Source organism: Strix uralensis, chromosome 4, assembly GCF_047716275.1.
Source record: "Strix uralensis isolate ZFMK-TIS-50842 chromosome 4, bStrUra1, whole genome shotgun sequence".
NCBI classification, from domain to species: domain Eukaryota; kingdom Metazoa; phylum Chordata; class Aves; order Strigiformes; family Strigidae; genus Strix; species Strix uralensis.
Genome location: NC_133975.1, coordinates 70,064,316 through 70,091,463, shown reverse-complemented (window position 1 = coordinate 70,091,463; position 27,148 = coordinate 70,064,316). Strand labels below are relative to the sequence as shown.

Here is a 27,148-nt window from a genome sequence, read left to right as displayed (position 1 = left end):
GCAAACTTTGGCTAAAAATATGTCTGCACTTGGGATGTCAAATTTCCCCAAAATGGGAAATCATTAATAATTTTTCCAGCTGTCTTTCCACCTCTTTTAGTCTTCAGAACACTCCAGCATCTCTTATAGCAATTCTCTGTGAAATCACAGAGGCAATTAATGATTTTGGATCACAGCTGATCCACATAGCTTACAAACTAAGCCCCTGGCTGATCAATCAGATTCCTGTGGAAGGGCCTTTGAGCCAAGACAGATTCTGACTGAATTCAGTGGGGCTCTGTGCAGGCCAAAGGTCTAGCCAGTTGTATTCTGCTAGTGATCAGTCAGAGTCTAATACTCCATCTATTTTATGCTATGTTAGTAATACATATTACTATTAATATCATTTAATAAGGCACTTCTTTTTTTTTTTAAAAAAAAAAAAAAGCCCTCAAATCCCTAGGTCATTAGAACATAGTGGAGAGGGGGCCATAAAGAAAGCTTTTTTCTATTAATTTGACATACCAGGAATATTGCTTACTGTTTTTTCTGTTGTAGTAGTCCTAAAGCAAAAACCTAGTGTCCTGCTTACTTAATACAATGATATCTATTCATTTCAAGATGTTAGGTTATAAAGCATCTGATAATATGCATAAATGTGCTAACATTTTTATCTATTTTGATTCCTTAAAAAAGTTCAAATATTTTGGACCCAGATTTGAGGTGATATATCTGATGTTATTAAGTAAGCTAAGGAATACTACTGGCACTGTTTGTATGCCAGGTTACCACTGCAAACAATTGATTGCAAGCAAAATGGACACTAAGTTTCAGCTATAAGGTTTACTCTTCAATAATTGATGGCTTCCACACCTGTGCAGTGACGCCAGCTTTCTTTGCTGAAAATTTTGGCCTCGGAGCAGTAAACAAAGAGGATGTGGTGGTTTCTGGCTTAGAAAATGCAGAGTAGCTTGTAGGTGAATATGATTCATTTACTGGGATAGAAGCATTTGACTGGAACGAAGGTTGTGAACTGTAGGCCGGCACAGAGTACACTGAAGATGCCCGAACATTAGTAGGAGAGCCAGCACTAGGTGGTCTTAAAGGTAGAGCTTGCTTTGAAGTGGACAACTTCGATGTCTGCTTAATAGCAAGGCTTTCCTTAGAACTAGGAGGTTGAAAAGTAAATAAAGATGCATCAAGTTGATAAGGTTGATGTTTCATAATATCCAAAGCATTGAGACCTTTCTTAGGTTTTCTTTTTGTATTTTTGGTAGCAGCAGTGGACTTAGAGGAAGACTTGGTAGCAGCAGGAGGATAAGATGGGCTGTGGATGGGATTATAAGCAACAGGTGGAGGTGCTCGGACATTAGATGAATATTTCCAAGAAGCTGGTAAAGATGGAGTTGGAGATGAGGCTCGTGCCATGTTTGCCTGCACAGTCTCTGAATCTACCACATACTTCTCCATTCGAGAGTGCCGTCTGGCAAATAACTGCGCTCCTTTTCCACTCATAGCTGGTGGCATCTCAAAGGGTGGCTTTGTTCCTCCAGCACTTGGTGTGACTGGTGTTGTCTTGGGTGTATGGGTGGGACTTGCTAGGGTTGCCTGAGGCCCTTTGAAAGGACCAGCTAGGTTGAGAGTACTTGGGGGATGGACAGGAGAATGAGGATGCTGTGGAGATTTGAGTGGTGCAGGATGTGCTGCCTGAGGTGAGGCTGGTGCTGGGAAGGAAGGAGCCTTGTTAGAAGCCACAGCTGGAGGTGACCAAACTGGTGAAACCGGAGTACCAGCAGTAGGAGAGACCTTGAGTGAAGGCTTTGGAGCAACAGGAGGAGGGGCCTTTTGTTTAGATGCTTGAGTCTGCATGAAATTGCAAGCTTCAGCTCCCAAACTGAGGTAGTCTTCTTCAGGTCCTGACTCAAAACCAGCTCCAGTACCTTTTTTGCTTTCTGCATTATGTACAAGGGACAACAGGGCAGGATTAGGACTTACTTTGGGTGTTTCTTTGAAAGTGAACATAGGTTTTGAAGTGCTTCTTCTTTTTGCCTCTTGCAGTATCCCAGTTCTTTTGGCTGGCACCGCAATCCTTTCATCTCTGGATGCTATGTATTCTGTTGGCTCGGTGGAGGACCACACAGTTGGGGCAGCTCTGCTGGCTACAGGAGCTGAAACAGGTCTGTATAAAGCCTCAGGTGGTGGGCTAATAGAGCAGTAAGGTGGTGGTGCTGGTATATCTGAAAGAGGACTAGTGACAGTTCTTATGGGTGAAAATGGTGCAGCTGCTCGGTTTTGAACCCCAGAAGAGAAGGGTTTAGCTGTTTTATTCAAAGATGCTGCTTTTTGAGCTTCAGAGAACTGAAAAGACAGGTTTGTGTCTGGTGCTAAACCAAAACCATTTTGTTGTACCATTTTGCTATGATTCTGGCTCATGTCTGTGTAGCTTTTGCTCACAGAGGTCTGCTGTCTTGACATTTCTTCCTCTTTTGTTTGATAGACTGAAGAGCTTACTTTCTGGAAGTTCTCTGACATGGTGGCTTCCCTTTGTTCCTCTGTATGCACTGTGCGTGTCTTCACCTCCTCTTGCTCAGCTGTAATCTGATCCATCCTCTGCCGCCTCTTGGCAAACATGAGGGCCCCTTTACCTGTGCTCTCTGGAAGCGTCTGCATCTCGTCTCCACTTTTTGTCTTCTTTTCAACGTCAAGTAGACCACTGTCCCAGTCAAACGTCACAATCTTACTGTCGTTATCAATGTCAGAGAAGAAATCTTCATCTATTTCTGACTCACTTGTTGCAAGCAAACTCACCTCAAAAGTGTTTTCTTTGTCCCCCTCTTCACCTTCACCTTCTTCACCTTCGTCTTCGTCACGTTCTAACTCCCCAGTGCCGTAGCTGACTAAAGTATATTTTCTTGCCCTTTGACGACGCTTCTTGAACATCAACACCCCCTTGGAATTGGGATTGGGAGCTGCTGTCAGCAACAATGCAATACTTTTACATTTAGATTTGGCTTCTTTGACCTGCTTCTCTGACAGACTCTCACTTCGCCGGAGCCCTATGGAAAGAATTCAAGTGCACATTTACTAACACACAGCCCACAAAAGTACAAGGAGACTAACAACAAATAGTTCTGCATTTATCTATACTGAAATTTACCCACTGTCCCCTTCCCCCATATTAAAACTTTTCTTTTCTTTTGTGTGGAGGGGTCATTATACTTAAGCTTTTCCCACAGTATCGACTGTGTTGTAAATTCCATACCCAGCATTCCTTAGTCACACCCATGCAAGTTCAAAGGCCACATCACTTTCTTAGTTCAACAGGATTGTTACATGTGTTGTTATTTCTAGTGTTCTTGATTTTTATTCCCATAAGTAATCTCAGCAGCAACAGGCAGACAATATTTTCTCATTTATTCCATTTCTATGGTCTGGTATTTACCAATTGTTTGACTACAGTTCCTAGACTTACAGCAGACATTTCCAGCCAGCTATGCCCATACTGCTTAACATCTGAGACCAAATGAAACTGACTGTATTCTGTGGTAGCAGCTTCTGCCATTTATGTGTTTATTTTAATCGTATGAATTACAAAATGTGTAGAGTTGCTAAAAGTAGGTATGCTTCTATGTATTAACTATTTAAAAACAAATATACATTCACAAAGGCATACACAGAAACTATTAGCATTAACTTTCAGCCCCTTGGAAGACATGGGAGTTTGGCCATGGTACTCAATGGAAGCAGGTTTCAGTCTTTTAAGAAGCATTACTTGCCTGAAACATAATCCAAAATTGTATAGGATATAACAGCTCCAGACTATTTATTTTGAAAATGTGGCAAGAAAGAATGCATATTTAAAAACTGAATCAAGGAGGCTCAACTAACTTCTCAAGAGTATTCACTAGCATAAGTCAATAATACATATTTGTTAAAGCATAAATCATTGGTTTTCATCAAGTCATGTGGAACAGGAATAGATGCAGCTGTAAAGCTGATAGATACACTGTACGTCAGCATGACTGCTTCCTTGTTATTTGACACGAAGCATGTGCCTTATGGGGCAACGCTAGTCAGGTGGTGTCCCTGTTTCTTTCCCTTCCTTATATTCTACTGCTGCATCTCATGAATGACAGCCTCAATACCTTCTCCCTTTAAAAAAGCTAGAATTAAAGCTCTTCCTGCCTAAATCAATGGTCCCCTTCCACTTAATTTCAAAAGGAAAAAGCGTGCCTCTGATGTATAAAAACAGAACAGTAAATTTAGTGTCTTTTGCTAGGATAAACAAAGCAAACTCATTAAAGAAAGCCATGTGATGTATTTTCTAGTAAAGATTCTTTTAGCCATGTCAGTAAATGTAGTCTGATACTTCTCCTATTAAAGACAATTGGAGTTTTGCCATTATGCCAGATGACAGCATGACTGGACCAGTGGTTCTCACAAGAACCTATAAAAGAGAAAAGAACATGGCACCTGAACCAGCAATTTATGGTGAGAGGGCCAAATCACAAAATCCTTGGCTCAGTCCTCTGACGGTTCAAATGCTTACAATAGTCACTGAAGACATTTTCCAAAAGTATGTGCTTTAGTGTTAGAGTGCCTCTGCAAACAGAAAGCATGTAAATTCTACACTTTGAAATAAGCTACATGCACCAGCATTGAGTGTTTTTTTCTGGGAAAGGGATTCACCAGGTACCCATACAGTTCTGTGGAAAGCAAAAACTGAGATTGTCATAGATCAATTCCTGCTTGAAAGAAGAGTTTATCATGTAATATGTAGCTCATTCTTTGTACTTTTGCCTTATTAGCCAGGCACTGCAAGTAATTCTCTAAGACAGGCACAGTCCCACAGTTGGTTCTAACTTCGCAGGCAAAATGTAAAGCATGTGCACTTTTCTTTTATGCTTCATTTAATATGCCAAAAATATGTGGATTGCATACAGACACTTAGGCATAAGTAACTGCTTAATCCACTCACCAGTAAGATACAAATGGTTATCATGCTAAAAATATGCTTACAGAGGAATTAGCAGTGGGTTAGTAGACTAATTCCAACACTGCATATGAAATGGCTTGTTGCTACAGTATATCACTGCACACATTCAAGCACTTTTGACATACTGCTACTAAATCCCCAGACAGGATTCTTAACATTGTTGGGAAAGAGCAAGCAACCAATAGAAAGGTACCAAATGAATAAAATAATAAATAAATAAATACATAAATAGATAGATAGATAAATAAATAAATAATCTGTATTTACACTCAGTTCATTAATATTGGATCCAGTTTCAAGTTTACTTTCATGTAAACTTCTTGGACACATTTTGAAGCTGACCTCTGGGTATGGGAGTCAGAAGAAATAGCATGTTCACTTTACAGTCTAGAGAGGACTGGCAAAACTGGAGGGATCATGTAACAGTTATACACATGCTAGTGTCTGTCAAAATCTCTTCTGCAGGCAACATCAAGCTTCTCTACTAGCCTTTTTTATTAACTTTTAAGAGCAGTGGCATGGCTTTGATTTTAGATGATGCAAATAACACAAACTTTTTGCTATAAAAGGAGAAATCCACAGGATTCACAGTCATGTGCAAGCAACTTGCTTTTTTTGTTAATATTTTACAGATTACCTCTGAATATACATTAGAAGACCAGTGGAATTCAGCCCTTTTTGGAGATGTAAGTATTTTTAGTTGGACAAAGTAATGAGTTAATTTCAAAGTGGAAGTCTACCAAGCAAAGTTATTCAGCACAGTTAAGGCATGGGTATACACTTGGCTCATCACCAGGGGCATTGTATTACCCAAAAAAAATATATAAAACAAGAACAGAAACATCATTTAAAAGAAACAGAGAGAGGGAAAGTTAGAAAACTGCAGAAAAAAACTAAACATTTTTTTTCTAATGCAGACTAAATTCTGAAATCATGTTTAAAGTTACAAAAGATACCCTCAGGCAGTGCAAATGATTAGATGGGACATACTTACTTGCGTGCCTTGCCCTGTGCTTGAGAGGTCTGTGATCCCTTTCCGAGTGCTGGTCGTCTTCTCCCTGCTCTGTGCCTTCTGATACGGTTGCAAAGGAGAGGAGAGAAGGAGGTGCTTCTGACTGCCCTCCTTCCACTTGAGAATCAACACACCCCCTTTCGGCTAGAGACCTGGGTGCTTCCTTCTCCCTGTCTGAACAGTCTAGGATCACCTCCACTCTGGGGAGAGATGGAGCTGCACCTTGGACCCTCTTGACCTCTTTGCCACTAGAAAACTGGACTACTTTGCTTGACCACTGGATGTTGCCCTCTTTCACGCCCAGGGGAATTGCAATTACAGGGCTAGTCCCGTCTTGTTGTACACTGGGTCCTCTTCCTGAAGGGGTGCATTTTTCTGCCCCTAAGAGAGTCACAGCAGGAGCACTGGTGCCCTTGTGCGCGTCATTTGAGAGGGACAGCTGCAGCTCAACCATAGTACCTGGCCTTCTTTCTTCTGTCTTCCCTCTGAAAGCAGCCTCATCTGTCATGAGCACTTTGGAGGTGCCTATCACTTTAGGAGTAATCCTGTGGCTTTGTGTGATCTCTTGTTTCATTTCAGAAAAGTGTATGTTGCTTTCTCCTGCTCCCTGGTGAGTCTCACTGTATATCTCTGTGATGCATAAATCTCCATGGGGTATCTCTTTCGCTGTGTTAATTTGCAGTGTAGTGCTCTCCTTATAGTCCTCATTTTTTATGGTATCATGCTTTCCATTTTCTCTTTCAGCACCCAAAGTTTCATTTATTCCATTGGAGGATCTGCACATACATAAATGAGTAATTCAAGAAATTAAGCTGCTGTAAACACAGCAATTGTAAGTAAAGTTACAAAAGCAATTTCTGTATAGTACTTTTTCCCCTATATTAATTGTGGTACCTGCCAGCAGGTTCATTTAAGTAGAAGAATTTTCCCGGAATGTAGAGGTCTTAAATTGATGCATCTTTGTAGCCTTCAAAATTCTTCAACTTAATAGTTCAGTGAAAGGGAAATTATGCTACTACGGTAGAACTATGATCCTACTCCCATCCTTCTGTAATGTTGAATTGTATCACTCTTAACATTAGTTTGCTTTCACAGACACATTTCTTTTATAGTGTTTCCAGACAAATGCTGCTGAGACTTCTGGGACAATACTTCTTCATATTTCATGTGTGCATGAGAAAATTAACTTTGCATGACACCAGAAGAGTGGTTAATTTTTGTCTCTGTGGGTACTACTGCAACTGTTTAAGGCTGTTTTAGGCACCATGCTCATTGTTCCTGTCCCAGATAGTTTACTCTCTAAGGAATAGGTAAGTACTACTTGAGGATCAAAGGGAGGGGAATGAATACTTAAAATACACATTCAAAGAATTCCTGTGAGGATCATCATCCTTATATATCATGGAATAATTAAAACATTCTGGGCCTATTCCAGTGATCCAGTGTAATAAGGTAGTGAACCCATACAATATTTCCTAGTTATTAGAAAATATATATTTTTAACTGGCAAATGTTACTTTGACTTCCTGAAGCCTACTAGGTACCTCAGTGTAGCTTCCTTTTTTAAACTAATCATTCCCCTGGCCCAGTTAGGCTGTTTTACTGGTGTTAGGGCTCCTAGTGTAGTCTAGATGCTTCTTTGAGTACTCTGGGCCATACTGGCTACTATTAATTCCAGAAGAATCCTTTTCTGTACAGTGAGACTGCACCATTTTATTAAGGCTTTCTGTTACTAGAAAGTAGCAAAACACTTTTTCAAATGAGGGAAGCAGTAGGTACCCTCAGTAAAGTATTAATATCAAGTATCATGGAGATTTCTGAAATCAAAAGCGAGTCCCACATATTGTGAAATTTTGGAACCCCATACAAAGAAAGGCTGGAAGAAGAAACAGAACAAATAAATCTATCAGTGCACTGAAGAAACTTCAATATCACTTGCTTTTCTAGCCATGCAGCATACTGTTTGTAGCAGTATGGTCTGCCTCACATAGCACAAAATGTGTAACATCCATTCAACCACATATGGAGCTACATAAAGGTCAGACAGATTTTAACATAGGGAGCTCCTTGTAAGTGTGGCTGGATTCCATTGTATTGTGCTATTTAGATGATCAATTGTACTGGTCTTAAGTACAGATAAATTACAGAAATCTGTAAACATTTCCTTGTAAGATATGAGACTGGGGGCTGGGCCAGCTAAATGCTAGCCTTTATTGGTAGCTGAGAGATTGTGTGTATGTGTGAGAGGGAAAGATTTCCACCTTAAAAGGCCCTTGCTACTTATGGATATACTTTTACTCTATATAGACATAAATGTGTATCCATGTGTCAAGAGACAGAACACTGGGTCTGATATCTTTTTTGTCATTTAAGATTCTGTTTTGTCAAATTATTATTTTCGTTCCAGGTCTTTCCAGCTCACTGCAGGAACAACACCCCTGGTGTAATTCCAGGAAGGAAGCAGAACTCATGGAGTCAGCACAGCAGGGTTTGTCTCAGATTCATGTTTTACTCCCTACATGGTGCATTTCATTTTGGTATGCACTGAGCACACTCCCTACTTCCCCCTAGAAATTTTCTTTCTAGACTCAGCAGTAGCCCAAGAGTTTCTAACATTGATGTGAAAAGGGCAGGCTAGCTTTTCTGTTTCTGTCCCCACTGTCGATGTTTCCCAGATACATCTGTTCAGCATTTGTCGGGAAGGTCAGTAGGATGCTCCCCCACATGGCATCTGGAGAGTGCCCGCCCTGCAGGGTGTCTCTTTCCTCTGATCCTGTAAAACTGAAGATTTTGTGGGCACTGCTGGTCAGTAACTGACTGTGGTTTACAGGGGATTGGGAAAACTTTTTGTAGACATCAAAGACCAAGTAGCATTTTAAAAACTACTTCGAAAGCCTAATTTTCCTCCCAGTAAGCTTAGTAAGAGCAGAATTAGTCCAACAATGAATGCCTGTGAAAATCTCATCCTTCATGCAAATAGTTCAGGAGCAGTCAGAAGCTTCCCAAGGAGAAATATTCTTCCCTACCAGTGAAAGATGCTTGGATGTAAAGATCACCATTGGAACACCACTTTAATTAGGCATTATTCTTTCCTCATGATTTCCAGTGTTTTCTTGAGATGACTGCTAACAAGTGGCTGCTCAGGAAAGGAAGGATATGCTTCTCATTGCTCACAAAGGTTGCTAAGGCACTTTCTGAAAAATCCTTCTGGTGGTAGTACTGAGAGGGCTACTACCCACAAAGGTGGTGGCAGAGAAGAAGTGTTTCAGTTTATTCTCCCATACCCTGGAAGATACTGACAGTAGGGGCTGGGAGTTGTGGGAGATGAGCTGATGAGGAGAAACCCGAAGATTCTCACAGTGAATTCCTTTAGAACATTTTAGTCACTTTCAGAGTGTTGAGCAACTGCAATTTTCTTAAAATTTCTGACACATTTTCGTTCCATGAAACACTGAATTATGTGGCCTGAGCACTCTGCTTTGGTTCTGATTTTCAGAGGTGTCTTGCTATTTGCCGTACATTCAAACAGGGGCAATGAAGTGAATGGAAGATGTGCTGCCACTTTCAGCTAGAACATACTGTGCCCTTCAGACCAACTAAAATATCAGTTATAGCGCAGCAACAGGCAGGAATTAAAGCATATGGAGCTATTTCTATGTCTGCAAAGAAGACAGCTGGTCAGCCACAAGTATCATTTTTACAAGTGCAGTTCCAGTAGTCATGTTATGAATTAAAACCAGAAGAATGCAGATACCACATGAGGAGCATTCAAATGGTACACTGCTGAATCAGAAATAAGAGCTATGCACTATGGAGAAGGTAAGCTGTAATCCTCAGCTATCACTGTTCCCCTGGTCTCATCACATCGATCCATTACTCAGCCCAAGACAACATGCACAGATAGACCATGCAAAATGTCTGTCATAAGTAAAATACTTCTTAAGAGTTTTGAAGGCAGATTGTAACTTTGAACTACTAGACACTTTAGGAAAGTTTCTTTACACAGGTTGCAGAAACTACAGAGGAATTTCACATGCTGTTTAGACATCCCTGGTAACCAGAGACAAGTGCCTTTTTTGCACTACAGTCCTTTCAGCCTTTCCACTGACACTGCTCTGTTAGCTGTTGTGACAAATACCTGACCCCTTCTGTCCTTCCGGTCCTGTCTGTGGGACAGCAGACAGGGAACTGCAGTAGCTTAGGTGGGAGCCATAATTCCTTACAAGGAGTATGGAAGTCTCAGGTATTTTCTTCCTCTTCTGACCCACACTGAAGGCAATTCAGAGTTTATCTTGTCTGAATTCAGAGTCTGGGGAAAATGTGCTTACTCTAGGTGATTCTGAACTCAAGATTGCATATATTACCCTGATGGCATAAATTACACTGATGACAATGACAGAACAGTCATTGGGATATACTGATGTGCAGTGAGCAGTAGTGATGGCTTGCTTGTAAATTTATATGAAGGTTCTCTAAGAAGCTCAAAGCATTTTCAAAGAAAACTGAAATTCACTATCACTATTTTATAAATGGAGAAGCTGAGACCCAGAGAGCTATAAGTGACTTGCTCCACCTCATCTAGTGAAGTGATAACAGCTACAGAAATAGAATTCATGATTTCCAGACTCTCTCCCCTTCCTGACACTAACACATTTTGTCACCAAAGAAGATCATTTGCCATGTCATCATCAAGGCATATCTGTGTAACACACTTTCTTCATCTATCCAGCCTTTGCTTTTTGTAAGCCTCACTTCCCTATCTCTGGGGAATAACAACACTTCACTACTTCAAAGGGGTGGAAAGAATAATTGAACTCAAGACTCTGCAGTATGTAGATATGGTGGTGGACACCTTGTAACTATTAAGAATACTTAATAAGAAATAAAATAATTACATTTGGAGACTGTGCTCTTAATTCTGTGCCTGAACTGCGCTGTTCAAATTGTATACAATTGTATTCCTTCAGATCAAATAATCTGTCTTCCCTCCATTTTCCAGACATTAATAAGAGGACTATCAGAAGCTCACAGTGTAAGTCTGCAAAATGGGTGCATTCAAACCCATCATTTTCCATGTGGTTCACTGAACAGAATTGCACCAAAGCATTCTGAGCATTCCTGTACCTCTTGATAAGCATCTGCAGGACGTCAGTCAGGCTTTCCATCAGAACGATAACTTCAGCATAAGTTAAGTCTCCACAAGGCTTGCCATTGATAGACACCACCTCATCTCCCTCACACAGTCCAGCCTTAGCTGCTTTGCTCTTGCTGCGAACCTACGAGTCAAAAACAAATTCCAAATTGCACAATTAGTGTTCATTTGAAAACAGCATCAACCATGTCCTCAACTTTTGTCTGTACAAAAGAAAAAGGATGAGTAATATTGATCATAAACAAATTTGTAGTAACACAAATTAATAACTTGTCCCAGCTGAGGTTAATACTGTTCTGGCCAGTAATAATAAATACAAAACTTCTGCTTTACTGAGCTTGTGAGCTAGATGTCATAGAGGCTGGAATTTTTTTTTAAACAGGGAGACACAGAAGTTTGGAACAACAATCAATTGACCAGAGTTTAGCAGAAATACAAAAAATCTTACATTATTAGTTTCTCACAGAATGAAAGACTGCTAAAACTGAAATCTACACCAAGATTTTTAAAGAAGAGTGTATAACTTCAGGCTCTTCTGGGCAGAATGTCCATATCTGCATGTTGTAGCTATACAGACTTCTGGTATACTGGACACTTTTCCTTAGATGCCCAGCTGTAGGTTTAGTTGCCAAACTATAAACATATGAATCACCGGAGATCCTAAATCCATGTTTAGTCATCTGACTAAGTGTTCTGATTTATTAAAGTTAAGACACGCCTGTTGTGGTTTGACCTTCCCCATTAAGTACTCATTCAAGAATCTTATGCAGCTCAGTTTTTGCTGTTTCACTTCTTTTTCCACTGGCAGCATGTTCTAACTTATCATAGTCTTTGTATAACAATAGACAGCTTGAACATCGCTCAAGGTATGCCATACAGTTGACTGCTATTTTTAAAGTACATATTTGGCAAACAGTATGTTATATTAACCAGGATGCTTTCAGGAGTCTATTTTGGAATGACAGTAACGATAGTAACATAAAAGGGCTGTCCTTGGGTTCTTTGCTTTCAGTTTTCTACCTGTTGGTGTGAGTACTTTGGCCTTATACCATACTCAGTTGGTGGGTCGATACATTATCCTCATAGTGTTTTTAAAGAAGTAGTATAGTTCTACCACACTCACAGCAGCAGAGTCAGTCTCCACTGACTCTAGAAAAGTTACTTCAGATATGCACCAGATTTGAGGGTGCAACTGTGCCACAGACTCATGGAATTATCCCAAATATATTATTAGACCACTGGGCTTGGTACCTAAGATGCATTTCTGGAGACAATTTTGAAAAGTTTCTTGGAGTCAGGATGATATGTGGAATAAAGATTGAGACTGCATGTTTTCTGTGGCAGGGTTGTTGTTTCAGTTTACACACACCCATATGTCATATTATGGCTTTTTGATCAGTGAAGAAACAGAAGTCTGGTGCATACAGAAGCCAGGTTCTACCTTGCAGAGTTAACATTTACAAATATGGAGTGGTATGCTGCTCTGTTTATCTCCCCTTAGGCAAGAGCATAAACATCCTGGCACTTTGGGAAGAAATGACAGTTTAGACAATGTTTAGAATGTTTTGCTTCATATATGAGCTAGGATTTGGGCTAAGGTTTTGTTATTGTTTTTTTAAATAGGAGGGTATGCTATTAAAATTTTACAAGACATCTTAGGCCTGAATGTAAATATTTAATGTGGATGCTAGGAAGAATTTAGAGTGACCCTTTTTCAAAAAACATGTGAACAGCAATTATAGCAACATGTGAACTCTGAAATAGCATAATGTGATACCTAGACTGTGAGAAGAAAACTTGTTTCTGTTTCTTTATTAAGTGTCTGAGAATTTGGGGTCAGTTCTTCATAGATTACCATTACAGCTGTCTCAGGAGAGAAGCTGTTAATCATTCCATAACTTCAGTGATTTATGTCAAAAAGCAAAAGTACAAATGTACTGTGTTAATAGGTCTACATGAATTGCTAGATAGCTCAACCAGTTTCATAATTTTTTAAACAGACTGCTTGGTAGTATTCAAAGAAAATAGACAAGGGCATTGAATTTCCTTTTAAAGTTCTTGAAAGGGCCTCTCGGTCTATTCTGCTGCCTTGTGAATCGTTGAAAGATCTCAATTGTGAGATATTTGGACCTTCATGTAAAAAAACTCAGCCCCTTCTTTGACTGGTCATGCAGGAAAGAAATTACTGTAAGTCACTATACCTCACTCTTTGGTAGCATTTCACTTCATAAGCACATTAGAGCAAATTTCCTGTCAGTATTATATTTCGAGGTTTATCTACATAAACCTTTAACATGATTTTGCCCTTGCAGGATCACACTGCACATGCTGTACATATTAATGGTTCTGACTCTATGTCAGCCTTTTTCTTAGCCTCCCCCAGGGGCACTTGTGCCTACCAAATTTGAACAATATCTATATAAAATCACCTCAATATTATCCTTTTTTTTGGTGTTTCTGTTGGGGGAATAAAAGGGAGGAGAGAGCACTGACAAAAATATGATCAAGGGCAGGTTGCATAGTAAATTATAGCAGGTTGCTGCTAGAATAGAAATATACCATCATCATTTGTGTTATTTTAGCCTCAGGATATGACCAGGTTACTCAGCAATATGTAGACTGCCTTGCCAGGCAAGCTGTAGTTGTTTCTGGTTTTGTTTATTTCTCTTGACTGGAAGCCCACAAAAATGAGCAAATTAATTTACTCATGTAAACCAAAACTTTTCAGATTTCTGGGGAAAAAAAAGAAAAACAACAAAAAAAAATCCCAAGAAGATTTGTGGAGAGCAGGATCTTCCTTGTAAAATATGTGTTTAGTGGACAATTATCTCTCAAAGGAAGTTTTGGCAGAAAGCCTTTGAGGAGCCCACTGGGAAACAAAAGCTGCCTTTGTTAGCAGAAATACAACTTGGTCACACAGGGGAGAGTAAGAAACCTTTATGGAGTTCTTGGGAACCTAAAGGCATATTTGGTTGTAAAGCAGAAGGGATTCTTTCAAAACTAGTAATTGCTCTTGCCTTACAGTGCAGCCCAGGCTTCCTCAGTTGTTTCTCCTATCTACTTTGGGCCAGAGTTTTCTTTGGGAAGGAGAAGTTTTTCCCCATAAAATTTTTGAATGGGATCTCACTAATAGAAAAATAAGTTTGTAAAGATTTTCTTGGTTTTTCATTTGCAATACTGGTATAAAACAGCAATGATGAGCCTATACCATTAGTGACACCAGCTGCTCCTGGGGCATGTGGAAGAGCTTTAGCCCACTGTCCCCTGGTGTTGCCTGTATTGCTTTCCTGCTCCCCCTCAGTCAGGCCTCTTCCTTTTTATTATTCCAGTTATATATCATGCACTTGTTAGAATGCTTTTGTTTTCTTCCAATCACAAAATTTCCTGTGAAATGGCAATGTAAATACTTACTCTGAATTCCAAAAGTTTTAAGGAAATCGGTGTACAAGGTGTATTGGCATTGCAGCAGCACTGACCTTAGTCAATGCTGTGCATTCTTTGCCCATAAGGAGATTTAGATTTCTGAATTTTTAACAGTATTAAAGTGTTGTTTGTAAATAGTTGTACATAAAGGCTTCAGGTTATTCTGTCTTTTGTTACACTATTCTCTAATTTCAGATGTTTAGATCGCTGTTGCTAGAGGGTGTGAGGAACAGTGCTGGATTACTTGGACAATTTACATGAAGCACGTAATTTCTTTTTGTTCCCAGATTACTCCTGCATCCAAAACTTCCCACTATCAGGAGTGTCACTTGCTGCTTAAAACATCCGGTGCTGAGCAATTCCCCATGTCCACAGAAATATTAATCTTAGGGGAAACTTCCTTTATGAAGAATTTAGCCTGGATCTTACTTGAGCGCCACGGATGAGCCAGGACCCCGCCATGAGCAGCAGTGTTGCTGCTCCCTGAGACAAAAGGCCACTGGGGCTGGTGGAGGGCTCCTCACCCCCTCACCTGACACCTATTCACAAGCAGCTGCTGCAACAAGGAACTGAGGGCTGTCCAGAGGCTCTTCAGGGAGGTCTATAAAGACCTGTGAGGCTGGGAGGGTCTGGGTGCTGTGATGCGCTGGTGAGAGATCACATCCCAAAGGCACTGGTATGTGGTGGGGAAAGTGTGGGATAGTAACTTGCTGTGGGTTGGTGGTAGCTGTGGGATGCTGCTGGGGCTGGAGTAGTCATGGGTGCCTGCAGCACATGGCAATTTCAGTCAGTGAAAGATGAATAAACTGAGGGATACACAGTGACTGTGCTTATGCTCGTGTGGGGCACAGAAGGGGTTTTGCAGAGAAGACTAATGCTGAGTGTCTAGCCTTTGTGCTGTAGTAGTTTGTACTTTGTGTAGTGTTTTTGCTTTAAACTAGCTCTAATCTTATTCTGTCACCTGGAGACTCCTTGCCAGGTAGCAGGTATTAGATCTGTTCCTTTGATTTAATCTGAAATCAGTTTAGTTTGTACAACCCAAAACTGTTCTATGCTATGAAACAACATATAGTAAATCAGAATAATAGGGAAACTTGCTTCAAGAAATGTAATCCTGATGAAGCTAAAAAGCTAAAGTGGATGCACCTGTTACTTGTTGTGGCTGCAAGTGGATGCAGGGACAGCAACTGGGGCTCAGCTTACCAGCTGATGAACTTGGTTGTGTGTCTGAGCCCTATAATAAACAGATCAGAGAGTTGAGGTATGTTGAACCTGATAACAAGGGCAATGAGTTGTGGTTTAAAGTGGGGCAAATGGACTTGAGGACATTCTGCAGTCCTGGTTCTCCAATTCTGCAACTAAGAAATTATTAGAGTATTTCATAGTCTCGCTTTGACCAGTGACTTTTGGGAAGGATGATATATATCTTAATCTTATTCTCATGTGCTGGTAGGAGTAAACACCTGTATTTGGGGGATGTGTCTAAGTGATGTGCTTCAGATGTAGCCTGACTGAGCAATCAGGCTCAATGATTGCTCAGCCTGGCTGACTAACCAATCTAGAAAATGAGCAATCTGATCATAAGCACAATCCATTTAGCTTAAACCTTTATCTATTAAAGTAAGACTTCTGTGGCTTTAAAATATACATATATGTGTACAGAGATATTCTCAATTCAAAGCAAGCTTTCCAAACCATGAGTTATTCTCAGAACTATTTACTAATCCTTTTCCAGTTTGTCAGCAGCTTTTAGACAACAGAACAAAAAATATTGCAACTGGATGTAGTGGAAATACACTTCCCTGTTATTTAAGGTCCCTTGCTCATACACACAGCAGTTTCGTTCATTGAGGGGTCGCCTTTGGAAAAGCCTATTCAGTTGAATATCCTGTCTGATTCCTGAAGACTCTTCTGCTGTTGTATGGCCCTCAAGGCTTGAAGCTGATTTCAGTGAGCCTTATTTACATGTGTAAGTCCTCAGTGTTAGTCCTGAGTCTTTGATGGCTGGCCTTGTGTTTTGTTATGATAAACATTGCCCAAAATAGCACAGCTTACAGGGCAAACAGGACTTCTGTAGATCAGTTGTCCATCTTCATTATTGTTTACTACTTTAGTTATGTCAGCTGCAAACTTTACCAGCAGTGACTCTGTGTTTTCTTTTAGACTGATGATTAAACATCAATAACAAAGGGTAAAAGGTGCTTAACAAGGATATGTCCTTTGACAACTGTTATGTCCCTGTTAAATAATGATTTCCACTTTAAGGTTACCTTCTCAGACCCAACAACTAGCCAGGTTTTAAAGCAGTATTTTTTACTACTACAGTAGCAAACTGTGGCCTTAGATGTCTTGCCATCATCAGTAATGCAGAACTGTGTTTAAGAAATATCAATTAAATAGTCCTTTTAAAATAAAATAGTCATTAACCTTAATCTTGGGATTACAACCCTTATTCTTTATAGTCACTTCAGTCTCACCATTAACTAATAGAGTAACTTTGTTTAAATGTGCCTGGTGTTAAAGTGGTTTTTTTTCCCACAGAAGTGGTGACCTGTTTTCTCTTTAGAAAAAAATAATCAGTCTAGGCCTCCCCATTATACAGAATTTTTTAAATAATATTTTTTTAATTATAAAAATAAATTACTTTTTATGAAAAGTAATACATTTTTTTTTTAAATTCTATAAGCAGGTTCTATCTACCTGCCACTTTACATGACTTTCTGCATGTAACATTAAGATTTTAGTATCTCTCTTCAGGGATTGTCTGGCAGGTAACTGAGTAACCATTAGTCATTTTTTTAGTATGAGGAGGTTTCGAAAGGCTTTTTTTTTTCTTTCCCCAGGTTATGGCATGTGATTTGTACACTAGCGTGAGGCGGGAATATGCAACTAGGTGGTAAGCACAGTTAAAACTTCTCACTTGGTGTCAGTACATTGTTTCACACTTGTAAGCACAAGTATCCGTTTTGTCTTATTTGTGTTGAGAACTGTTTCTGGATACAGAAGTATCTTGTGACTGAAACGACTGTTACAAGGGCGTTTCTAGTTTTCCAGAAATACTGATTCATTTACTGTTGGAAAAAATACAGGTCTGAGCATAGAACAGGATGTCTGGTTTCTTAGATACAACTATTCTGTAGTATTGTCAAAGAGCTAAAAAGGGGTAAGAAGCAGAGATAATAAGTGTCAGTATATGGGAAAGGGGGAGTGGGGCTAGGAGTGTGGAGACGCTGTCTCTTCTTTCTTTGTTCATAGCAGCATTAAAGCAACAAGTGTTTGATGCCCTCTTTTCGTAAGTAATAGTTTACCTAAAAGAAACAACTTCCAATTCTAACATTTGACACCCTGAATACAGAGCTGATGTTTCTGAATCTAGAACATTTTGGATACAGGTAGATATCTTAAATTTAACAGAAGTTAAGTTAAAAATCCAAGTTAAATGAACTATGTACAAGAAATAACAAGTAAGTCAACTGACTTGAATGTGGCCTGGTTTGGGCTGTAAAAAAGGTGGTGATTCAAAGTGATTCAAAAGACAGGGGCAGTGATGAAAGTGATGCAAAATCTAAGCAAATAAACAAAGTTGTACTCTGCTTGCTGACAAAGTGACAAATACTACATGTAGAAGCACACAAAGTGTATGTGGAACTCGGCTTTGACACTTAACAAAGTGCAACATAGTATTGTCACAATTAAAGGCCTGCCTGCTAATTGCTACAATAAATTTAGCTAGCTAAATGTTTCTCTTAAACATATTTAAGGCCAGCATAAATAAATTAATGCAATCAATACTTAGTTTAATTTTATCAGGCATTAGCTCATACTTTCCAGAAGTTACTTTTCTCATTGATTGATTAGTTAGGTGGTAGTCATGAGGTTCGAGATCAGGGATCAAAGATCAGTGTTTCCTGTAGACAGTATTTTAAAAAAAAAAACAACCAACCAAAAAAAAAGGCACTTCATCTTTTCTATTATAAACCTTACAGCAAAAGCAGTGACTAGTAAATGTATTTATTAGTGACAGATAACTTTTAAATATATTTAAAATTAACAATGTTACAATGCTTTATTATGAGCAGGAAGCAGAAGCACTGGGTAGCACTGCTGTTAGTGATCAGTGGTTGTAGTTGTATGAAATTAGGGAATTAAAAATGAAGGTACAAATTAACTGAATTCAGGCACAGTTTATAAATTGGGGCTCTGGGGCCTTGTTTTACAATGTTTATGCATGCAGAAGTCCTTTAGACAAAAAAGTAACCTTCAGTTAGTAAGTTTTTTGGTTTTCAGATATAAATGTTTTTAGATATAAATAAGTTAAGCCTACCTCATAATGTATTTGGTTTTTTTAGGAATCTCTGTAGATCCTTTAAATAGCTCAGACTTCAAGCTGGTAAACGCTGATTTTGCTAAGTCAAAATCCTGGGTGTCAGCTCACAACTTAGTGCAAAGCATTTGCCAGTGCTCCTCAGTGCAGAGCACCATCCCTTCCACCAACAACATTCTGAACCTTCCCAGACTGGTGGTGGGACATGTGTGAGGTACTCCATAGACACATAATCAGTAGAGGTGACTCAGTGACAAACTCACATCCCTTTTCTTATTTTGCTTTTCTAACCTCAGGTTTACAATGAGAACATCCAAATGTACTTCCATCTTAACACTTTCTTCACCATCCCCAAGCTTTGCCATCACAAGTTATAGCATCATGGGCTGTATAAACACAAGTCTGAAGAAAAAGGTGACCTGTTTCTCCTTTACGTGGACTTCATATAGATATTAGTACCCATCTAAAACAGTCATCTATTAAAAAATACAGTCAGTGACACAAGCCTTTTTGTGACCTTTCCAATCCATAAGGATGCAGTCTTTGCCTTTTATCTCTAAACCTGCCACTATTTAAAATTATATTTATAGTTTTAAATGTCTATAGTTTGTCAGCTGTATCTGAAAAGTTTTCAGCTTTAAATCACACCTCTGGAAACAAAGATACAGTCTGTCAGTCAGTGTGTAGATATAATCAGCTTGTACAATCAACCTGTTAAGTACAAGGAATCAAGGACTTTGCTGGAATAACTCTATTTAAGATATTTTGACCTGCATCATGGTTTGGAAGCTAAGTCGTGACTGCAACCTGTAGGCTGTATACTTAAAACAGTGAGGGAATCTGAAGAAAAAAGGCGAAAAACCCCCCCAAAACCTACTAAAACCATAATAAAGTTAGACCACTTTTACTGGTTGATAAATCTAGCTTGTGTGTTATTGATGTCTACTGAACATGCCATTCAGCTCTTGAGCTCACTCTGGGTTTTCAGGCATATGGAATTAGTACCCATACAACAGTTTTTATTATGCATTAAATCTGTCTATACAACAGATAGCTTTCTGTTACGTGGTTAACATGCAACTCCTATTCTAACTCCAGAATAACAATGCTGTCTTCAGCAAGAAAGCAAAAGTCTTCACAGCTGTTACCTTGCCAGCTCATCCGCATGTTTTGAGCAATATTTCAAACACTTCAGCCAAACTTGTCTAAAATTCATCTCTTTAATACTATGTTTGTGAAGGTCATTGGTGGCACATGGACATTGGAGATCATGACATGCTTCAGATGGACACCTTGGAAAATCTAAGGTCAGAAATTATTTCATTTTCCTGGCCCACGTGTCAGGGTAGCAAAGCAGGGCAAGCTGCACTTGGTTATCAGACCTATCAGCCCAATCATGAGGAAAACTGAATGACCTTTATGTTCTCATTTTCCTCTTTGAATATGTATATAAAGAGAAAGTAGTTGTCTGTAGATAGAAAGATAGCGATGAGCAGACAGGAAAGAATCATCAGAATTTGAGCTGCTCGCAGATTTAATGGTGGCATAGTTTAGGAGTTCCTTGAGAGGTTTTCAAAACCATATAATTAGGAAATGTTCTTGCATAGAACTCCAGTCTGGGTTTGTATCCATGTAAATTCATTGGAAATACCAGGTTCTGGTCAAAACTGAAGGCCCAGCATTTCTGGCAGGCCAGAGCTCAAGTTTAGGGATTAAATTTTAAGCAAGCTGGGTTATATACTATCGAGATAACACAGTGTCATAGACTGGAGTTTGAGTGGGATGACTTACGTGTGTAGGAGTACTCTGTGTACGGACTCTCAAAATCCATGATGCCTGTATACATTTTACTCTTACAAAGGGCCTCTTTAGAGCTAGTATACCAAATTTTAGTCTGTTTTCATTAGCCATGCCTATATTTGAGTACGAGACTGCTGCATGATGTGGCTCAAGCTATTTGCATCTGTGCTGCCTGGAGGTGAATTTGCATCAAACTGATACCAGTTCCCATCCTTTCTTTACTGAATTTCTCCACCAGACAAGCTAGTTTCCTTCAGACTCAGTCACAGTAGAAGCCACAATGTAAAACTTTCAGACAGGGCAAATTCATCAAGAGTATGAGATCCAACCCCTCCTTAGCTCCTCTGAATGTATGGGCATGCAATAAGGAGCATGTTAGCTGCTGAAGCTGGAGTCCCGTGACTTTAGCTAGTATAGGCAGTATAAGTATAGTAAAATACAGTTTCCCATATTTTACTTTTAAAGTCATTGTGTCCCATTTTTTGGGGAGCGTATATAGAATTTGCATAGCAAGACCAGTGAGACCATGCAAATGTCTGTTAATTAACTGGGTTGAACAAAGATGCTTCTAAGCTATCTTCTGTGCTTTTCCTGAGAAGAAGCTTTGAATAATGAAGTAACTTTGGCTTGTAAGGTAAGCACAGAAATACTTCCTGTCACCAGATTCTTCCCAGGAGCAGGATAATGATATTGGGAATTTGACAGTTCAGCACACTCTTTTCTGCTTCTGGTCTTAAGGGCAAGCTCTGAGACACATCTACTCTTGTAGAGATTTCATGTCTGTCTGTAAAGCTAATTATATTTCTAAATAGGTTTTTAAATGAGAAAATGCAACACTAGAGAGATCTAAGGAGAAAAGAGTTAATATGTTCAGATATATTTTTCTTAATGTTCTTTAGTGTCTGATACAATTATTGAACTGTTGGATTAAATTTAAAAAGTGTTTCCAGAAGGTGAGATGGATGTTACTCTTTGAGTTCATGGGAGGGGTGCCATTGATTATCACCAAGATCATCATTAGAAAAGCTGAACAGCGGTATAATATTGTGATAGTTTTGTGGCAAAATATGTGATATAGGATGCTAAGCTACCTAAATCAAAGGTACTTTTTAACTCTAAAACCCATTGATACAGCTGCCCAAAATGTTCTGGCTTTACTTACCAACTCTCAGCTAAAGCAACGCTTTAATCATGGTTTACTCATGTAAAAGGTTGGGGGACATTCTTGCAGAGGGGTGATGGTACCATCTAGTTATTGGTTTACTTATTGTTTAACTCCGTCTCCAGTCAGTCCTCCTGTTGCATTGTACATGTGAAATCACACTTCCTGAGTGCACTGGTTCAGTTTGGTAACTGTTGTCTCCTCCTTTCCATAATGTGAGAAGAACTTGCATGAAGGTTCAGTTCTCTTTGTAGTATATTTGACAAACACAGTTTGGTACAACTTATACATACTGTTGTGGGAGGGTTAAAGAACGTGTTTGACCATTTATATATTGACGGAGCACTTGTGCTGTTTGGAACCAGAGAGCAGACTGATCTCGGTGAAAAGAAAAGCCTGCTCAAATTCCCAAAAGCTTTGCCTAATGTACTAGTGTATCATCTTACTAGTGGTTGCCTTTCTCTGGCAGAAACCCAAAGTTAGCAGCTGAAGAAGGGATGAGATAATGACCCCTGAAATATTGATCTGGTATGCTGGCCATGCAGCAAGTTTCTCAGTAGTGAGCTTGGGTACAGCACTTAAAGTCTGTAATTCATTTTGTACAACACATCTAGTGTATAGCCTGTCTGTGGATTATCCTTTTTTGGTGTGTACTACTGCATATGTGCAGTTGATGTGTCAAAACTAAAATGTGCTGATTTTCTTTTTTACTAGTGCTGCTGGTGAACATGTGACAAGGAGAGGAATGATGCTGTTGCCTCTAAATAGTGTGACTGTGCATTGTCTGCTCTATTTCCATTCCCATTTTCTTCTTGCCCTGCTTGAATAGTGACTGGCTATAGCTTTCTGGCTTATTTTTAAATCCTAACCAACTTTGATCTCTCCATGAACATTGCAGCTACATTTTCATTTCTTTCCCACCACCTCCTGTGCAAAGATTTGGAATTGAGAAAATAATTCATCTTTACGGAGTGCTTTAGTATATAGGCAGCATCAGAAGTCTTTTAACTACAATAAAGCTTATGGCCTGGAGAAAAGAATTTCTGTGATGATAAGGTTAAGGGAGAATAAGTAGAGAATAAAAATGTCTGTATTACCTGCTACCAAACAGTTTGAGGCAACATTGAAAGTACTACAATAGACAGACCTTGTGGTAAGCATATCCATGGCCTAATCTTAGCCTGAACTTTTGTCACTGATACAGCAGTGGAACTGCTATATTCCTGCACTGTTAGTATGGTCCTCAAACCATGCACTAGGTGTTTCCAGTAGAAAATGTGGCGCATTTCTTATACCAAAATTGCATCAAAGGACAGGTAAATGAAAGGTAAAAAGCAAAAGCTGCCATCTGAAAGTACTTGTCTTCTGGTTGTGCCAAGATAATAATAGGGTATATGCAACACTGTTACAAAAAGAACAGCATTTCTAGCCTGACTTGCAGCTGCTGGTAGAAAGCAGCAAAGGTATGTGAGAAGTAACTAAAACCTTAAGCAACTTCAGACCTGCCATTCAGTTTCTTAGGAAAAAAAAAAAAAAGAGACTGGATTCTTTTTTTGTTCCTCCACATAAATGAGAGGGAAGGGAGAAAAGTGGCCATATGCTGCTTCTTTGTTTGACTGAGATACATGATATGAGGTATATATTAGTCCATTCTGTTGAGTTTGTATCACATCATGCAGTGCTGTAAAACAAAGATGTATGGGCTAGCTGCAGAACTAGAAAGTGGGATAACTGTATGAGGAAGATACTGAACAGGAATGCCTGAACCATGCCAGCAACTGCCATCCTCCAGGAAGAGTTGCAGGTCCTTGGAGGCAAATGAAGGGAAAGAGAGGAGACAGAAATAGAGGTGGGGGTGCTGGAGTCAGGAGACTGTCTTCAGCTCTAAAATATGTTCATATGGCTTTAACTGTAAAGTAGAACAAACTGAATACATACTGTTAAGTGGTTTAGAAATGAGCTGCTTTAAATTTCTCAGACAAAATCTGTGGTGCCATGGCAAGTCCTTTAGAAAAAGCATGTTACATCAATGTGATTACAAGTTTCCCTGAAGGAATTAATCTTGTCGGGAGAGAACTCAAATATGCTATCTTCCATAATCATTAATTGCATATTCCCGATTCTTTGAGTCACCATACTGACTCTTCCATTAATATATTCAGGGCTGATATTAGAACATATAATTGCTTGTGTTTATCTTTTTAAAACACTGATACAACACTTGATTTTTCTAGGCCTCTGACACAGACCGCAATGTTCCGACTTAATGAAAATCAGCGTTAGCTATCCAGAGGCCTGTTGTGACTGCTTTCCAAAGTTCCGGATATAACTTAAAAAGCAAAAGATACTGATTTTGCAGCATCATCATGTGTGAAATGTGCAGATGTGGACACTGTTTTCAGTTACAGATGGCAGTGTGGAACTGAGGTTCCAGATTCAGACCAGGATTGGAGGAACAGCCCAAAATTAGACGTTTTGCTGTGATGAGTAAGGACATCAGCTGGCAAATAAGTACCATTCTTAGAGTGGGTTAAGCTGGCGGAGCCCTAGGGCCTAATGTGGGGTTAGTAAGCATGCTTACTGTTTGCTGCATTTCAATAGTGGAAACTACGATAATGGGAGGACGAGTGTATGGATCCAGGCTGTGCTATTTTGGCTAATAGCTTGTAATTTTAAGATGTGAAATCAGCTAGGATAAAATTTGCTCTGGCTTATTTATCCATGCTGGAGGTTGGATGGGCCATCCCTCAGTCTTGACTGGAGTTGGGGTTATAGGCTCCAGAGCCAAGGCTACAGTTAGTGCTAGCACAAATACTGCGGTCAATGCTGAGAGGCCAACTTACTGTCTTTGGTTAAGGCAGAATTGTTGCCAAGTTAAGGACTCATTTGGTTTGAGTTCTTTTAACTTGAGAGCAGCTTGAGGGTTTCAATGCTACTTATTGCTTCTAACTCACTCCTGTAATTCTGGGCAAAGGGACAGGAGAGCAGAGCAGTGTTCACAGTGAGCAAGCTTGCCTTCAGTGATCATTAAATGGTTCCCAGGTTTAATAGATGGTTCCTTGCTCCTGGACTGCTTTGGGCTTTTGTGAAGTTTGGAGTTGTCCTGAGATTTCTCTCAGGAGAACTGAGGCTGGCTTGTAAATTTCAGCTGCAGCTAGTTTTCCTGTACCTCAGATGTGTTCAATAAGCTATGTAATCTAGGATTAACTAACTTCTGAGAAGTTGTTTATGAATGAGGTTTGAGGCAGATTTGCAAGTCCCAGCTATGACTGATTACAGGGAATGCAGAGCCGTTAGGCTGAGTCTGATAATTCACAGCTTTCTGCTAGGGCAACTTTTGGCTGCCCTTTGGCACAAACCTGAGCAACAGTAGAAGTGCATCATCACAGGTACCTCATTGGGAGCTTCAGAACACTTTTGGCATCTTCCTTGCTGTGGGTCAAAGGTAGCAAAGAAGAGAAGAGTGTCTATTTGAATAAGAGAATAGACTCTATTGCCAGCTGGAAAGTTACCCAGCACTGTGATAAGAACAGTGCAGAGATGTGAAAATCTTTCTATCTTGGTGGGAGAATGGTGAGTTTGGAGGGAAATAGTTTGCTGAACATCTTTGTACTTTCCTTAGTTTAGTCCAAAGCGTGTTTGTGTATTCTGATAGTTTGGCCTGTAACCTGCCTTTCAGACTAAACAATGATGTTGGGGGCACACGGGGTGTGTGTGGGTTTTTTGGGGTGGCAGGGGTGGGGGAACAACTGGGTTCTTAATTAGTGACATACAGGCCATAAATCCATCCTACTAGCAGGCAAATGAGACCCTCAACTACTAGTGTGTACTTTGTCAAATCCACTCATTCCTAGCTTCATATCCTCTATCAATTGCTCTGTCCTGTGTGGCTCCCTGGCTCATTTTCACTCCATTGGTCATCTGCCCAAATTCTCAAAGTGAGGGGACGGAGAACAGGTAGAGAGGGAAAGGAGGGAGGGAGGGTTCTCATTACAATTGTAGATATGAGAAGACACATTTAATCCTTATAGCAAAACTACTCCAGTGACAGTTAAAATGAAATTGTTATTCAGTCTCCTCAGTCCATTCCCTGAAATGGTATTGTTTATGACAATCCCTTAACATTATGTCATAAGTTTGCAAATACACAAGCATGGCATATGATCATCCTCCCAAAAGGAATAGCAAAGGCAGCAAGAAGAAACAAATGCCGTCTTGTAGGTTTCTGTTTCAGTGAGGGCTGTAGCTATCGCTGTCAATGATGTCAAGGTTATACTGAAATGTGTGCCCGATGTTGTATTTCTTGCTACTTGCCTCACTGCTGAGGAAGCAATTCAGTCAACACCAGAAGGATCATGAAGAGGTAACTAGAAGGTTTGCCTCACTTCCAATGGAGAAAGCAGTGGCACTGTGTTTATTACAAGAGCTTTCTGTGTGTGTACAGAAATGCTCAGCACAATTGGACCAGATCTCAGATTACAGGGTAGGGGGCTTTTGGGACTGCATTAGCACAAATGAGTCAGATTGTTCAAAGACACCAAATAACTTGAACATCTGGTAAATGCAGCATCTAGATAATATACATTAAACAGTTATTGTATTGTGCATAAATAAAGTGGCCAATGCCTAATCTTCAAAGGAAAGCACAAAGCTCCAACTAATTGGAGAAGTATGAATCAAACAGTGGCCCAAACTCAGCTGATAGCTCAATACAGGGACTGAGTTCCAGCTCCCATTACTTGCAGTCATCTTTAGCTGAACTGTTTAACTAAATAAACTTAGTTAGACTAAAGAAAATGGTCCTCTATGAAAGCTGGTAGCTTTATTTGCCAGGACTGAACGTTAAACTCCACCATGTTTCTCTCTCTTGAACTATTTCTTTCACTTCTCAAAATAAGTCAGCTAGACTCAAGCTTCTCTACTTCCCTGGAAAGTTCTCTACTGACCAAGTTTCAGAATTGCCTGTTCCACTGTTTCACCCAAATTTCACTATTCCCTGACATTTCTCTACTTGCCTGATTCCTCATATCTTAGTTTATGGAGAAACTTATACTGGCTAATGGCTTTGGCCATGAGATAGTTTCAGACACATTTCCTAGGACTCTCTATTTAAACAAACAAAAAAGAACGCATGCAAACTCAATTATCAATCTTCTAATTTACTTAGCATCCTTCATGCTTAGGGTGTGATGTTTTGAAACAACCTTTTAAAACTGAGAGCAGTATCTGGCCAACCCATCCTGATGCTTAGAAAGGAAAGCTCTGGCAAACCGGATGAATGTTTTGTGAATGCCAATGAA

General features: G+C 39.6%; 1 protein-coding gene and 1 long non-coding RNA gene across 3 annotated transcripts in view; one reads left to right on the top strand and one right to left on the bottom strand.

Annotated features, from left to right (window-relative positions):
- The window catches only part of SYNPO2 (synaptopodin 2), a 96,408-nt gene that overhangs the window by 20,875 nt on the left and 48,385 nt on the right, over positions 1–27,148 (bottom strand). For both annotated transcript variants that reach the window (XM_074867219.1, XM_074867220.1), the window contains exons 2-4: positions 11,112–11,263; positions 5,970–6,763; positions 853–3,035 (exon numbers count right to left, since the gene is read on the bottom strand). In XM_074867219.1, the coding sequence (XP_074723320.1) occupies positions 853–3,035; positions 5,970–6,763; positions 11,112–11,263 (3,129 nt within the window). The remainder of the gene's footprint in view (positions 1–852; positions 3,036–5,969; positions 6,764–11,111; positions 11,264–27,148) is intronic.
- The window catches only part of LOC141942946 (uncharacterized), an 80,560-nt gene that overhangs the window by 48,685 nt on the left and 4,727 nt on the right, over positions 1–27,148 (top strand). The window contains exons 2-5 of the long non-coding RNA XR_012628784.1: positions 2,038–2,156; positions 5,608–5,661; positions 6,732–6,819; positions 8,395–8,475. This is a non-coding gene — a long non-coding RNA (uncharacterized LOC141942946). The remainder of the gene's footprint in view (positions 1–2,037; positions 2,157–5,607; positions 5,662–6,731; positions 6,820–8,394; positions 8,476–27,148) is intronic.